The sequence below is a fragment of the Uranotaenia lowii genome, chromosome 1 (genome assembly GCF_029784155.1).
Source record: "Uranotaenia lowii strain MFRU-FL chromosome 1, ASM2978415v1, whole genome shotgun sequence".
NCBI lineage: Eukaryota > Metazoa > Arthropoda > Insecta > Diptera > Culicidae > Uranotaenia > Uranotaenia lowii.
The window spans coordinates 103109960-103124708 of NC_073691.1; the positions used below are offsets into that span (position 1 = coordinate 103109960).

Sequence of the window (14749 nt, forward strand, 5' to 3'; positions counted from 1 at the left end):
GATGTCTCTAACGTTTTTGCGTACCATGTCTATCGAGTCAAAATCGCCAAGGATCGCTCGATGGGCATTGAAATTGTCAAAGTATGACATGGTGTTGCAGTACAAAAAGGGCTCTGAAAACATTTCGGCCGACGCGTTGTCGCGAAGCTTATGTGTCGTAGATAGTCCACTTCCAGACACATATGTCTCTCAGTTGAAAAGTCAAATTAGAAATTTCCCGGAAAGATACAAAGATTTCCAAATCATTGACGAAAAAGTATTTAAGTTTGTTACCAATACTTCATTGACTGAAGATCCTGGCATGCGGTGGAAATATGTGGTCCCGTTGCTGGAAAGAAAACCGTTGATTCAGGCTATTCACGAAGAAGCGCACTTAGGATTTCTGAAAACCTTGGCCAAGCTCAGGGAAAAGTATTATTGGCCTCGTATGTCGTCGGAAGTGAAACGGTTTTGCTTCGCCTGCCTTGTTTGTAAGGAATCTAAAACCCCGAACATAAACGTTACTCCGGTCTGTGGAAATCCAAAGATGTGTTCACGGCCGTGGGAGTTAATCTCGATGGATTTCTTAGGTCCGTATCCCCGGTCCAAGAAAGGTAATATGTGGTTGCTGGTTGTTACCGATTTCTTTACAAAATTTGTTATGGTACAATGTATGAGGTCCGCTACCGCCATAGGCGTTTGTGCCTTCACCGAGAACCAAATATTCACTCTGTTCGGTGCGCCTTCCGTTTGCATTACCGATAATGCCAAAGTCTTCCTATGTAAAGAATTCGAGAATTTGTTGTCCAAGTACGGTGTTACCCATTGGAATCTAGCAGTATATCACCCTAGTCCAAATCCAACTGAGCGAGTCAATCGGGTCATCGTTACGGCGATACGGTGCGCTTTAAACCGTCGTACTGACCATAAGAACTGGGATGAGTCGATACCGCAAATTGCGATGGCGATTCGAACTAATGTGCACGATAGCACCGGGTTTACACCTTATTTTCTTAACTTTGGACGTAACATGATAAGCTCTGGGAAAGAATACGATCATCTAAGGAATTTGACTGACAATTTGAAAGTTTCTTTTAGCCCAGCAGAGCAAACACAACTGTGGCAAACGGTTCGCGAGAATCTCCTTAAGGCGTATAAAAGATATTCGATTACTTATAACCTCCGAGCGAACAAGAAACATAATTTTGAATGTGGAGATGTAGTGTTCAAGAAAAACGTACACTTGTCAGACAAATCGAAGAATTTCGTGGGTAAACTAGCGCCCAAGTTTACAAAGGTTCGAGTTCGTCAGAAATTGGGCACCAACACATATATCCTGGAGGATTTGAATGGCCAGAGGATAACAGGAACCTTCCATGGTTCATTTCTGAAGAAACAGTAACATTTTGTTACCCCAGCTATGACGGCTAGCTTGATGCAGCATAAACAAGTCTGTTCCACAGCAATAAAATACTCTTTTAAGAGGTGTGTATCCTGGGTCAATGTCAAGAGGTCTCAGAAGATAAGTCTGACGAATTGAACTCGTATGAATTTCAGCATTGAAACGAACTGAACACGTCAGTTTCGAAAAGTTCTTTCAATATGTCAAGTTTTCTTTGCTCCAATTCAAAGAAAAACATTTGACATTCTCATAACACTTCGATTAACGAAAAATTATATCCTAGTTCAATGCAAATCAACACGTAATCTGTAAATAGAAATTAAAAATAAGACAACTTGATTGCTCTACAAAGATAAAATTCCACTTACCTTAAAATTATCGATTCTGTTAAATTAGTAATTTTCACAATGTGTAGAGAGTCATTAGCATGTTTTGTGTATAATCCAGTTGAGTAAACAAATCCAAGTTACAAAACCGCAGGTTTTCATTAAGAATCTTAAGTTTTCCATTGGAAAAACTATCAATGATGAGACAATAATAATTGAAAATTTGTTTACATTTTCGTGAGCTTTAGTTTTGACGTTTCTGTTAAAATTTTATGGGAACCCGACACCGAAAAAAGGTGAAAGTTATTTTGATCAGTTTGTTCAGGTTTTCGCGCTGCGTGTGAAACATGAGAAAAGCTAAGTTTAGACATTTTCCAATAAATGATTGGAGTTAATTGGAGTTCATTTCTTTTTGAGGAAATCATTTTTTCAAATCTTTTGGAGTAAATAGGTTTAGATTTTGGTTATGTAAAATTCAGATTTTTTGGATATTTCCGAAGTAAATTGGTTCTATTGGTCGACTAGAGAGAAATGAATGAATAAAGCCTAAGCTAAACGAGCAATGAATTCACCGCGATAGTATTGGAATCTGAGTTTGGTTGATAAGTTTACTTTTTAGTTTGTCGAAGTGTGTTAGTTCTTTATAAAAATTTTGAAATTTATTTCAAAATTTTTATTTTTTTTGGCATTGGCGAGAATGTAAGATTAGTTTAACTAACGTCAGTTGAAAATAAGAGCCAGAAATATTTTCCAGTCATAAAATTGAGTCTGTTCTGTATGCGCTATAAAAAAGCTTCCGTATTTACATAAAGCCAAACAAATTAACCGCTTGTCACGCCATCTCCCGTTCGGAACTGAGACTATCTAGCATACATCTTATACAGTTAAAAAATCCGTTGAGTTCCACGTACGATCTCATTTAGTTTTCCTGGCTGGCTAATCGAGGTGTTTAAAAGATAGGCTCCAGTGATAAAAAAAAATGTATCACCACTCGTGTCCTTGAGATTTAGGACAAAAGCCTCATTTAGCTAGGTGGTTGAAATGCGATGCAAGACACAAAATTGCCGATGCCTTTTGTCATCGATTGCCGCGGTTAGTTTTGGGGTGTGCTATTCGTTAGTGGGAGATCACACTTTATTCTGGTAGATTCGCTCAGCGTGGAAGGTCTTGTGAGTTTTCTCGTGATTAGTCAAAGCTGCAGGCTAGTTAGTTCACCAGTGCAATTGTGACTTCTAGTTACCGTGAGTATTTAGTGGTTTTTGCTACAGTCCTGGTAATAATATACAAAATCACTTAGGTATTGCGTACGATAAGTTTTTTGTGCGTGAGGGACGCAGTTTGATTATAGGAAAGCTCAAATAGCATCTTCCAAACTTGGATAAAACCAACGTTAGTTGCAGGTAAGGCTTTTTAAGCGCAAATGATTGTAATGTGGTAATGATAGAAATCGTTGAACGACAGGAAAGCCCACCGTTCAACGTGGGTGCAAGTTGGGGCCACCGATACTTGTCGCCAACTGCTTGGACAACTACACGTGACAGCAGACATCACTCAGAACACTGTTAGCTTCAATAGTTCGTCATCGCTCAGTGTCACGAGTAATAACGCGTCGGACAAAGCCTTCCTTTGCTAAGCTTCAAGGTCATTTAATCGGAAGTGGAACCACGTGCTCGTCGCTAAACAACTTTAAGCGTCGATAGTGACTAAGTGGACCGCTACCAGTCCACAGTGGGTTACGTTATCTCGGCGGTAGGAAAAACCGCCCACCCACACTTATTTAGTCACTGGTGGTTTTATGTTCGACTGCGATCGCGCCACCTGTGGGCCAGTTGTGATACTCGAAGGCCACAGTTCGTTCTGGCTCGATTCACGACATCAGAGTCTGAAATAAGTTTGCCAAATACCTGCCCGCCAATTATTCGAGACACCAACCCACGTGTGCTCGACTATCATCGTCTGAGTTTGGAACATCGTTTGGAGTAAAACATCGCCTGAGTTCAACGAGAGCAGCATCCGGTGGTTTGATAGCCACAGTAACTCCAGAAATACCAGGTTTGCTAGAATTAAGAATATTGTAGGAATTCCTAGGATTTTACAGATAGTAAGTGACGTCACTATAGGCTTCAGGGAATGAATCTCTTGAATACAAAACTAGAATTGTAAACGTAACATCGTTTTTCCCTGAGATCTGAAGCGTTGACGTTTTTGCTGGTTTGGGGTGTGGTAAGGGTTGCGATTAGCATTTGGTTGTTCCGCATAGTTTTGGGTTCTGCATCGCCTTTCAAATTGGAATTAGGAATCAGGGATTCACCTTCGTTTAGTTGTTGGGAAAGCCAAAATGAGTTTGGGTGTTTGAACTATACTTAACCCGCCCTGTTTCAAGTCTCAAAAGCCGAGCACGGTAACACGCATCAACAGTCTCTCGACGTTCGAGAGTGGCGCTTAAGCTGTTGTTTGTTCGGGAGCAACTACATTCGTTACACTTTTTCTCCCGACTTTTCCCCGGGGCAGCAGAATTTCACTCGCGACGATTTTTCGCGTATGCGAACTTTTACCTCGCGCAACGGAAACGATTTTGACGTTTCCCTTCAATCCTACACACTCAGTTTCGCTAACTCATTTTCCTGCACGCTCCTTATCGTTTACTCATTTCCTGCACGCTCAGGATCCTTTCCATATTTTTGCGTTTATTTTTCCTACACGCTTGCACAACTTGATATGGGGTTGGGTTTATGGATGAGTTATTGTTGCCAAACGCTCAAAACGTATCAATTTGAGACTAATAATATAGTAATAAATTTAAATGCAACAGTAGGACTGTACGGCTTAAGCGAGTAGGTTAAGCTAGAAATGGAGCCGAGGATCGTAGCGGATGTGGAAAACGAACAAATGTCCCATCCTTCAGAGAAGGACACAAAGGTAGTACACGGAAGTGGACGGTTGTTGTTCGAACTCCAACACTCGCAAATAGGACCAGCACTAGTGGCGATATCACTTTTCCAGCAACGCACGCCGTGCAGGCACCCCCGGGTGGAGAAAGGTGAAAATCTATTTTCGAAGCATAAAACTATCGTGACCTAAAATGTAGCAGCGGCGGCTGAAGGAAAAATAGTCAGTCAGCAGTGGATACGTGAAGTTCGGCTTCGGAAGTAAAAATAGACGCTGCCGCTGAGCAGTTCAATTGATCTTTCTACCACTACTCAGTTTCGGCACAGAAAAGTTTCGGATAATCCGGATATGTTGAGGAATCACAAATTCAGTTATAAATTGATCTTGTGTTTTTTTTTCACAATTTTTTCTTAAAGTTGTTTTAAATAAAAAAAAAACTAGCTTTTCTGTTCACTGTTTAAATTATTTTAGTTGATTTAATTTATATTCGCAGCTTATCCTTTAATTTCTGTGCTTATATATCCGAACACGTATCGACAATCGTCATCGAAAATCGTCGTTCAAATGCGCTGTTCACAAGTAAATTAGTTTGATATTTTAGAATAAATTATTTAATTAACTATTTAGAGCCTTTCATTCCCATGTACATAAATTTCTTTTTCGTCCCCACCTGAAAAGGTACCTACAATCCTCATCGATTGCCGAATTAGTTCAGCGAATCTAGATTTGTTCGTGAAAATTGTTTTTAAAATGGTCATATTTTAATGTTGTTGAACTTTGAGAGCCTATAATTATTCCCTGTTTGTAGACTTTTTGTAGTCCGTATTTGACGTGACTCATCTAGAAAATTTATTCTTTTGTTAATTTACAATGTTGTTAATAAATATGAGACCACCAGTTTTATCGGGTACACGAATTTTTCAATACGCGTGTTATTCGCACATCGTAATATTTGTGGAAAAACTTGGTATACGTTCTTTTAGAGTGATTTATATCACTCGAAAATATGCCTTAGCGCTCATAGAAGGACAAACGAGTGTTAAAAAATAGGTTTAAATCAGTAAAAGCCCTGAAGTATCGAAAATTCATACTATTGAATTGTCATTGTTGCTAGTTTCTGGTGACCCGAGCAAAAAGTGTTACCTAACCTGAAAAACAACTCAACAGTAGCAATCCATTTTTTCCGATCGTAGTCAAACTACCGAGTAAAGTTCTGAAGAAACCAAACTTTTCCCCGCCATGGCGGGACCATCACCGGGGCATTGCCCCTACCCGGTTGAAGGAACTTTGCCAGCTTACATGACAACCCGTCACAACGATGGAATACTGCGTGTGTTATTGCTTCGTGCCAGAGAATCGAACGAAAAGGATGTTGATCAAACCCAAAATACCCAACCCAACAAACAAAAAGAACCAGCTCGATTGCCATCAAATCCCTTCCTCATTGCCCGTTCTATTGAAGCAGTTATCGGGTACGAAAACCGATCTTTGGTAACCGCCACAAAGGAAGCAAGAGGTACAAGGTATGTCCTCCGTACTCAGTCTCCCCAAGCGTATAAAGCCCTTTTAGGAATGTCACACCTCCAAGATGAAAATAAAACTCTAGTAGAAGTTGTCGATCACCCATGGTATAATTTTACGAAAGGGATAGTCTACGACGTTGACACCATTGATGCTACTGAGCAAGACCTTCTAAAAGAACTTCTAGACCAAGGAGTCACAGCCGTCAGACGAATTACTAAAAAACAAGACGAAGTTTTAAAAAATACACCTCTGTTAATACTTACCTTTCGAGGTACAACTCGTCCAGATCATATTTTTTTCGGATATATTCGAATCACTGTAAGAACATATTACGACAATGTGCAAATTTGCCGCAACTGTGCAACTTATGGACATTCCCCTAAGAATTGCACCAGTAAACCGGTATGTCTTACTTGCTCTCTAAGCCATTCGATTATAGAAAACCAACCATGCACAAACCCTCCTTATTGTTGTCACTGCGAAGGTCCTCATTCTCCGATAAGCAAAGTGTGTCCTGTTTTTCGAAAAGAAGAAGCAGTGATACGTCTCAAAACCGATCGGGGAATCTCGTTTATGGAAGCTCGAAAGGAAATCGAAGAGTCATCAAAGACTACCAGCTATGCTAGTAAAGTGCAAGACCGGTTGATCGATAACTCCGACAAAGACCGTGAGATAAAAATCCTTCGCGATGAGCTTCATAAAATTCGCCAGGAAATGAGAGACTATACAGCACTAAAATCAGAACTCGAAGCCCTGAAACAAAAAATCAGATATTCCACAATATCAACCACCGGTCAAAATAAGACGGCAGAATCGAAAAGAACACAGATTGATAACACAATTTCAGCCAACACCAAAACCTCTAATGCTTCAAACCAACAGCCCGAAAAAACACACATTTCACGGAAAGATTCTGGACCAAGACAATCCAACACGAATAACCAATCAAACCCGCAACGATTCTCGAAAAGTTACTCCCAAATTTCCTCCAATCGAATTGCTACTCGAAGCATAAGTAGGAAAAGGAATTTGGAAATATCTCCCACATCGATGGACGCAGACTCCAAGAGATCCTCAAATTGCCCCGAGCCTACTCATGAGGTTACTGTATATCCTCCGATGATACCGAAATGCTTTTAGACGATCGTGAATGAAATAATATTCAAACCATGAACGATCCCCAAAAATATATATTTTTATTATGTCACAAATGACCAATCATTCTGTGAACGACAACCAAGCAAACAAGTCGTGTTTTAGATCGCTCCCAGTTTTTTTCCCCAGTTAGTTTCCCCTATCATATTGATTCGGGGTTTTTTATTGCTGTGAGAAAACGAGTCAGTGCAAAATAATAATCGATCGACTTTTATTATCGCGAGTTATTTAATCCATCGGGTGCAACAAAGCCAGCCGGCTTTTGTGTGTTTCACCATCACCTATTGTTATAGTCGCCAGCTAGCGACAGCCCGCAGGACAATAGACACGACCGCGTGTTCATCAAGATATACACGCTACGTCTGAGAGTCGCTTTTTGTGAAGTGATTGTGCAACCAAGTTATCGTGTTTGTTGTAAGGCAACTCGATAAATTCGGACCTGTGTACCGTGATCGGGTAACTTACCACAAGAAGTTCTGCATAGGGTGACCCACTAATAATAGTTAGGGGTTTTTCCCCAAACAATTTTTTTTTTATCTTTTTCTCTCTTTTTCCGTATTTTCTTTTGTAATTATTACTATACTTCATCATATATATATATATATATATATATATATTTTACTTATTAATATTATTATTAATAAGTTTTTTTTATATTTAATTAAAATTTTAAGGTTTCGTTCTCCACTCGAACCCCATTAGTTCGGAAAGCTCCCGTCTAATGGATGACGACGGCGAGGCAGGCAAAGATCCCCCGTTACGGGAGGATATTTCCGAGGAAATTATTTCCGAAGAAATAATAGAAGACCATCCGATGTACCTAACGGACACGGAAGATACCCCTTCCCCTTCCCCGCAGACCATTTTCCCCCAAATTCCATTTGTGTTTGGCAATAATCCACCATCAGCAACCGCCCAAGTGAACTCACCTCCTGGAAAAACAAACGAGTTGCTTCAAGCTGCCCCTCGCCGTCGGGTTTACCAACCTGAATCGACGGGACCATGGGTAGTTTACATCCGGTCCAAAACGAACGGGAAATCACCTAATGTGATTTCGATTGCCCGAGACCTCGACAGATCTTACCCTTCCGTAATCAGCTACCAGCCGATGAGACCGCACAAGATGCGCATTGTTGTTGGTAGCCTGAAGGAAGCAAATGCCATTGCTTGTGACCCGAAGTTTACGATCGAATACCGTGTTTACGTTCCCGCTCGTGACGTGGAAATCGACGGAGTGGTAACCGAGGAGGGTTTGACCGTCGATGATCTTGTGGAGTCCGGGGTTGGCCGATTCAAAGACCCTGGTCTCCCCACGGTCAAGGTGCTGGACGCGCGTCAGCTGAAATCAGCATCAGGCGAGGGGGAAAAGAGAACATTTTCCCTGTCGAACTCTTTTCGGGTTACCTTTTCCGGCACTGCACTTCCTGATTACGTTGCGATCGGGAAGGTTCGTCTACCTGTGAGACTTTATGTGCCTTCGGTCATGTTCTGCCAGAATTGCAAGCAGTTGGATCATACGGCCGCCTACTGTTGCAATCAGGCACGCTGCTCTAAGTGCGGGGAGAAGCATGAGGAAGCTTCGTGTGATATACAAGCAGTAAGCAAGTGTTTGTATTGCACAGGCGAGGAATCTCATGCTCTCTCGGCGTGTCCGAAGTACATATCGCGCCGGGAAAAAATCAAGACTTCTTTGAAAACTCGCTCTAAAAAATCATATAGAGACATGCTGATGAAGTCTTTGCCAATCGTCTCAGAAAACCAGTTTGGCCTTCTAAGTGACTATGAATCCGAAGGGGAGGATCCATGCGAAGGAACATCAGCTGGGCCATTTGTTAAAAAAAATGTTTCACAGGCTTCAAAAAGGAAACGCACAACTAACACACAATCCAGATTAGCTGCCAGCAAAGTTAATAAAACAAAAAATCCTCAAAGTGGAAATAGTTATTCTACCCCTCCTATTCAGAGACCTCCGGGTTTTAATCCGTCCCCGAAGGACTTCCCTCCACTTTCTGGTAAGTCAAAACCCCAGGCTTCCTTTCAGAATTCAGGACCATCAGTAGCAAACAGGAATGCAACAATTCCCAGAGAAACTGCATCTGATCCATCGTCGAACAGTTTGCCCAGTTTTTCGTTTGATGGTAAGATGAAATTTTCGGAAATTGTTTCGTTCATCTTGGATTTTTTCAGTGTACCAGCAGGTTGGAGGACTATGATTAATATGTTTGTACCTCTTTTGAGAGAAGTCTTGAAAAAGAAAGCTTGCACTATGACCCTCATCGCAGAAGCAATTTCTTTTGATGAATAACTCGTCCACTGAGGTAAGAGAAATTGTTTCTGTATTACAATGGAACTGCAGAAGTATTTTACCAAAATTAGACTCCTTTAAGGTATTGGTACACAATTTGAATTGTGATGTGTTCGCCTTATGCGAAACTTGGCTCTCTCCAAACACTGATTTCAACTTCCATAGCCACAATATTATTCGCCTGGATCGAGATGGGCAAAGAGGGGGTGGCGTTCTTTTGGGGATCAAGAAATGCCACTCTTTCTATCGTATTCCACTACAACCATCTCCAGGTATTGAAGTCGTTAGTTGCCAAGCTAGAATAAAAGGTCAAGACCTTTGTCTAGCCTCGGTTTATATTCCGCCATCTTCAAGCGTTAGCCGGAACCAATTGGCGAATATTATTTCACTTCTCCCAGAACCCCGGCTAGTTCTGGGAGACTTCAACTCCCATGGCGTGGGCTGGGGTAGCTCACGTGATGATGAACGTGCTAACATTATTTATGAGCTGTGCGACGACTTCAACATGACTGTCTTAAACAAGGGGGAAGTGACTCGAATTAATGGATCCCAATCACAGCATAGTATTTTAGACCTTTCTTTAGCTTCTTCCTCTCTGAGTTTGGATTGTACGTGGAAGGTAATCCAAGACCCTCAGGGAAGCGATCATTTGCCTATCAATATTTCTATCATCAGTGGTCGTAGTCCACCCGAAGAAATCAATATTCCTTATGACCTCACAAGGAATATAGATTGGAAAAAGTATGCATCGGATGTCATTGAAGCCATCGACTCAACAGACGAACTGCCTCCGGAGGCAGAGTACAGTTTTATTTCCGGGACAATTGTGGAATGTGCAATCGGGGCACAGATCAGACGGAGTGACAATTCGACGATACAAAAACGGCCTCCCACTCCGTGGTGGGATGGAGACTGCTCACGTGCGCGAGGAGAAAAGTGCAAGGCGTTTGTTGAGTTTCGCAGAACCGGATTGCCAGAGAAGTTCCAACGTTACTTGGCCTTGGAACGCAAGTTCAAGAACTTGATCAGGGGCAAGAAACGTGGGTACTGGCGGCGATTCGTGGATGGGTTATCTCGAGAAACGTCTCTGCACACGCTTTGGAAAACAGCTCGAAACATGCGAAATCACACACCTACGAACGAAAGTGAGGAAAGCTCGAGTCGTTGGCTGACACAATTCGCGAAAAAGGTCTGTCCGGACGCAGTACCAGCTCAGAAAAACTATCGGGATACAGAGAATAGTTCCGAAACGGAGGATCAATTCTCGATGGTCGAACTTTCACTTGCGCTCTGGTCTTGTAACAATTCTGCTCCCGGACTGGACAGAATCAAATTCAACTTGTTGAAGAATCTGCCAGATACCGCTAAGAAACGCTTGTTGAATTTATTCAATAAATGTTTAGAGATGAACATTGTTCCGCATGACTGGAGACAAGTGAAAGTCATCGCCATCCAAAAACCGGGAAAACCAGTTTCTGATTACAACTCGTATAGGCCGATTGCAATGCTCTCGTGTCTCCGGAAATTGCTCGAAAAAATGATTCTCTTTCGGCTGGATAAATGGGTTGAATCAAACAATCTGTTGTCAAGTACACAATTTGGATTCCGTAGAGGCAAGGGTACGAACGACTGTCTAGCATTACTTTCATCAGACATTCAATTGGCGTTTGCCCAAAAAGAGCAGATGGGGGCAGTATTTCTGGACATCAAAGGGGCATTCGATTCGGTGTCCATAGAAGTACTATCTAGTAATCTTAACTCTTGCGGGCTTTCACCAATATTGAATAATTTTTTATATAACCTGTTGTCTGAAAAAATCATGCATTTTAGTCACGGAGAAACCAAAGTTGAACGAATTAGTTACATGGGTCTACCCCAAGGCTCATGTTTAAGCCCCCTGCTATACAACTTTTATGTCCGAGAAATCGATGCTTGTATGGCACAGAATTGCACGCTAAGACAGCTTGCGGATGACTGTGTTGTTCATATCACAGGTAAAAAAGGCACTCAAATTAAACCTCCGTTACAAGAAACTCTAAATAATTTATCACATTGGGCCAGGAATCTAGGCATCGAGTTTTCGCCTAGTAAAACCGAGTTAGTAGTTTTTTCAAGGAAGCATTCCCCTCCTCAAATAGAGCTCCTTATGATGGGTAGAACTCTAACTCAATCTCTTAGTTTTAAATATTTGGGTGTCTGGTTCGACTCCAAATGCCTCTGGGGAAAACATATTAGGTACTTGACACAAAAATGCCAAAAGAGAATCAATTTTCTTCGAACGATTACTGGAACCTGGTGGGGTGCTCATCCACAGGACCTCATCAGGTTATACCAAACAACGATACTGTCGGTCATAGAATACGGAAGCTTTTGCTTTGGGTCAGCCGCGGATACCCACTTGATTAAACTAGAACGAATACAGTATCGTTGTTTGCGTATTGCCATGGGTTGTATGCAATCGACACATACGATGGGTCTCGAAGTACTGGCGGGAGTAATGCCGTTGAGAAATCGGTTCTTCGATCTATCGCTACGTTTCCTAATTCGAAGTGTAACTATGAATCCTTTGGTGATAGAAAATTTGGAAAGGCTTATGAATATTAATTCGCAAGTCAAATATATAAACAACTATCAAACTTTTAGTCAATTAGAAATAAATCCTTCTTTATTAAATTCGGACACGAGTTACTCTTACCCGATAAGCAGTTCCTTAATAAAATTCGATCTGTCCATGACCGCTGACATCCGTGGAATTCCAGATCACGTCCGACCCAACGTCATTCCTTCAATCTTTGCATCAAAAGTACGTGAAATTGATCCTACAAAAATGTTCTTTACTGATGGTTCTAGAATCGACGGCGCGACTGGTTTCGCAGTGTACAATGAGCGCTTTGAAGCTTCGTTCAAGCTTCGAGAGCCTTGCTCCGTTTACGTTGCCGAACTAGCCGCAATTTATTGTACCTTGGAACACATTCGCACACTGCCCGTAGACCACTATTTCATCTATTCGGATAGTCTCAGCTCCGTTGAGGCGATTCGATCGATGAAACTGATGAAGCGCTCTTCCCATTTTTTGCTGGAAATTTCAGGGATATTGGGCGCTTTGATCGAAAATTCGTACAGGATTACCTTAGCTTGGATCCCGTCTCATTGTCTTATTCAAGGCAATGAGAATGCGGACTCATTGGCTAAGGTGGGCGCGTTACAAGGTGAAATCTTTGAGAGGATAATAACTTACAATGAATATTTTTCAATACCTCGCACTTTAGCGATTAACGCTTGGCAGTCTAGCTGGGACAATGGCACAAAGGGACGTTGGCTCCATACGATTATCCCTAAGGTTCCGACGAAGGCATGGTTTAAGCATTTTAACATGAGTCGCGATTTCATTCGCGTGGTTTCTCGGCTCATGTCAAATCACTGCCGGCTTGACGCGCATTTGTTTCGTATACAACTAGTTACAAGCAATGTTTGTGTTTGTGGGGATGGCTACCACGACATTGATCATGTTGTGTGGACGTGTGAACGGTTTGATCGATCGAGGGCTTGGCTACTGGATACCCTTAGGGCCCGATGTAAACTACCTGGTGTTCTAATTCGAGACATCTTGGCAAACTTAGATTTAGAATATTTGTATCCCATCTACAAATATCTCAAACTGTCTGACTTGGTCGTTTAGTCCTCTTCCCCTCTGTCTGTACTCTATCTAATGCTCGTTTCGTCTATTTATTAGAACAAACTTTCATCCGACGGGTCCTACAACACCACATAGAAGGCTGGCCAGGAAGTCGAAAACCCTGAGGTAGCTATCGAAACCACAGCTACAGGAAGCCACCACCGGACCCTAACGGAAACTGTTCTTGGAAGTGACCCCAGTTAATCCCCTTTCCTTTCCTATAATAAAATTCAAATTAACAGTTGAGTAGCCGCGACGATTACGGCCCCCCTCTTACTAACCCCCCAAAGTTAGGAAAAATACTCCCGGCAAATAAAAACTTTATAAGTGAAATGCCTTAATAAAACCATTTGTAAATAAAAAAAAAAAAAAATGACCAATCGCACGAACCAAAATCATCATCTATCAATAAGCAATAACACAGAAAAAATATCCATTACTCCCGATCCTCGAAACACAACGTGTACCATTACATATTCAGCTGTTATTAGTAGCAAGCAGCTGCAATCTTCACACAGCAACACTCTATCGAGTCATTCACCACCATCACCCCCGCACAGCCTTTCACAGGCCCCACCGTCGATCCAAGGGACTTCGGTGGTTGCTAGTGTTTGGCAACCGGGTGGTACAAAGGTCAGTACCCTTTCAACTACAGTAGGAAAAGTTGCTACTCTTCCAACAATTCCAGGACTTGTATCCAACTGGGACCCAGGTGAAGGAACCAGCACTCGATTCGCCCCAAGAAATGTCTCCTCCAAAGCTGCTGTGGTAACTCCATCACACCTTTCCAACGTAACGTGCATCTCTGACGACCTAGCAGAAACCCAGACAATTTTGATCTCGACCGACTCCCGTGAATCTCGAGCCCAACTGAACAGTAGAAGCCCCCATGGTGATCTCACCCTCCAAGATCCAGAAAGAATCAACTCTCTTCTGCTCAATTCTCGGTCTGTCAGCCCTCAATCCTACATCTCTGAGCAGGAGAACTCAGAACTCATCGTAGATCATCTCACAACAAGAAACAACAACATTCAACTGAGGTACTCATCATCACCTCCCCCGCATAGCCTTTCACAGGCCCCGCCGAAGATCCAAGGGACTTCGGCGGCCGCTAGTGATTGGCAAAAGGGAGGCATAAAGGTTCGTTCTCCATCTATCATAAGCCGAACAGCAGCTATCGTTTCACAATTTCCACAGTTTAAGACATCTGTACCTGCACAACAATCCACCAGTTCCACTCATGGTCATCACACCGAAGAAGCTCAACTCCCCCCGCACGGCCTTTCACAGGCCCCACCGTCGATCCATGGGACGGCGGTGGTTGCCCGTGATCGGCAACTGGGGGGTACTAAGGTCAGTACCCTTTCCAATACGACAGAAACAGTTACTACTGCTCCACCGCTTCCAGGACCTACATCGAATTCGGATTCAGATGTTGAAATCCGAGCACGCTCAGAGTCAACCGATTCGTGTGAATCTCAACACCAACTAAA

General features: G+C 42.3%; 1 protein-coding gene across 1 annotated transcript; it reads left to right on the forward strand.

The window, feature by feature from the left end:
- Positions 1–5777: 5777 nt before the first annotated feature.
- LOC129751465 (uncharacterized) lies at positions 5778–13636 on the forward strand. Its single transcript, XM_055747003.1, has 2 exons — positions 5778–6119; positions 13314–13636. The coding sequence occupies exons 1-2, from the start codon at positions 5836–5838 to the stop codon at positions 13384–13386; spliced, it is 357 nt and encodes a 118-aa protein (XP_055602978.1). The 5' UTR covers positions 5778–5835; the 3' UTR covers positions 13387–13636.
- The last annotated feature ends 1113 nt before the right edge of the window (positions 13637–14749 follow it).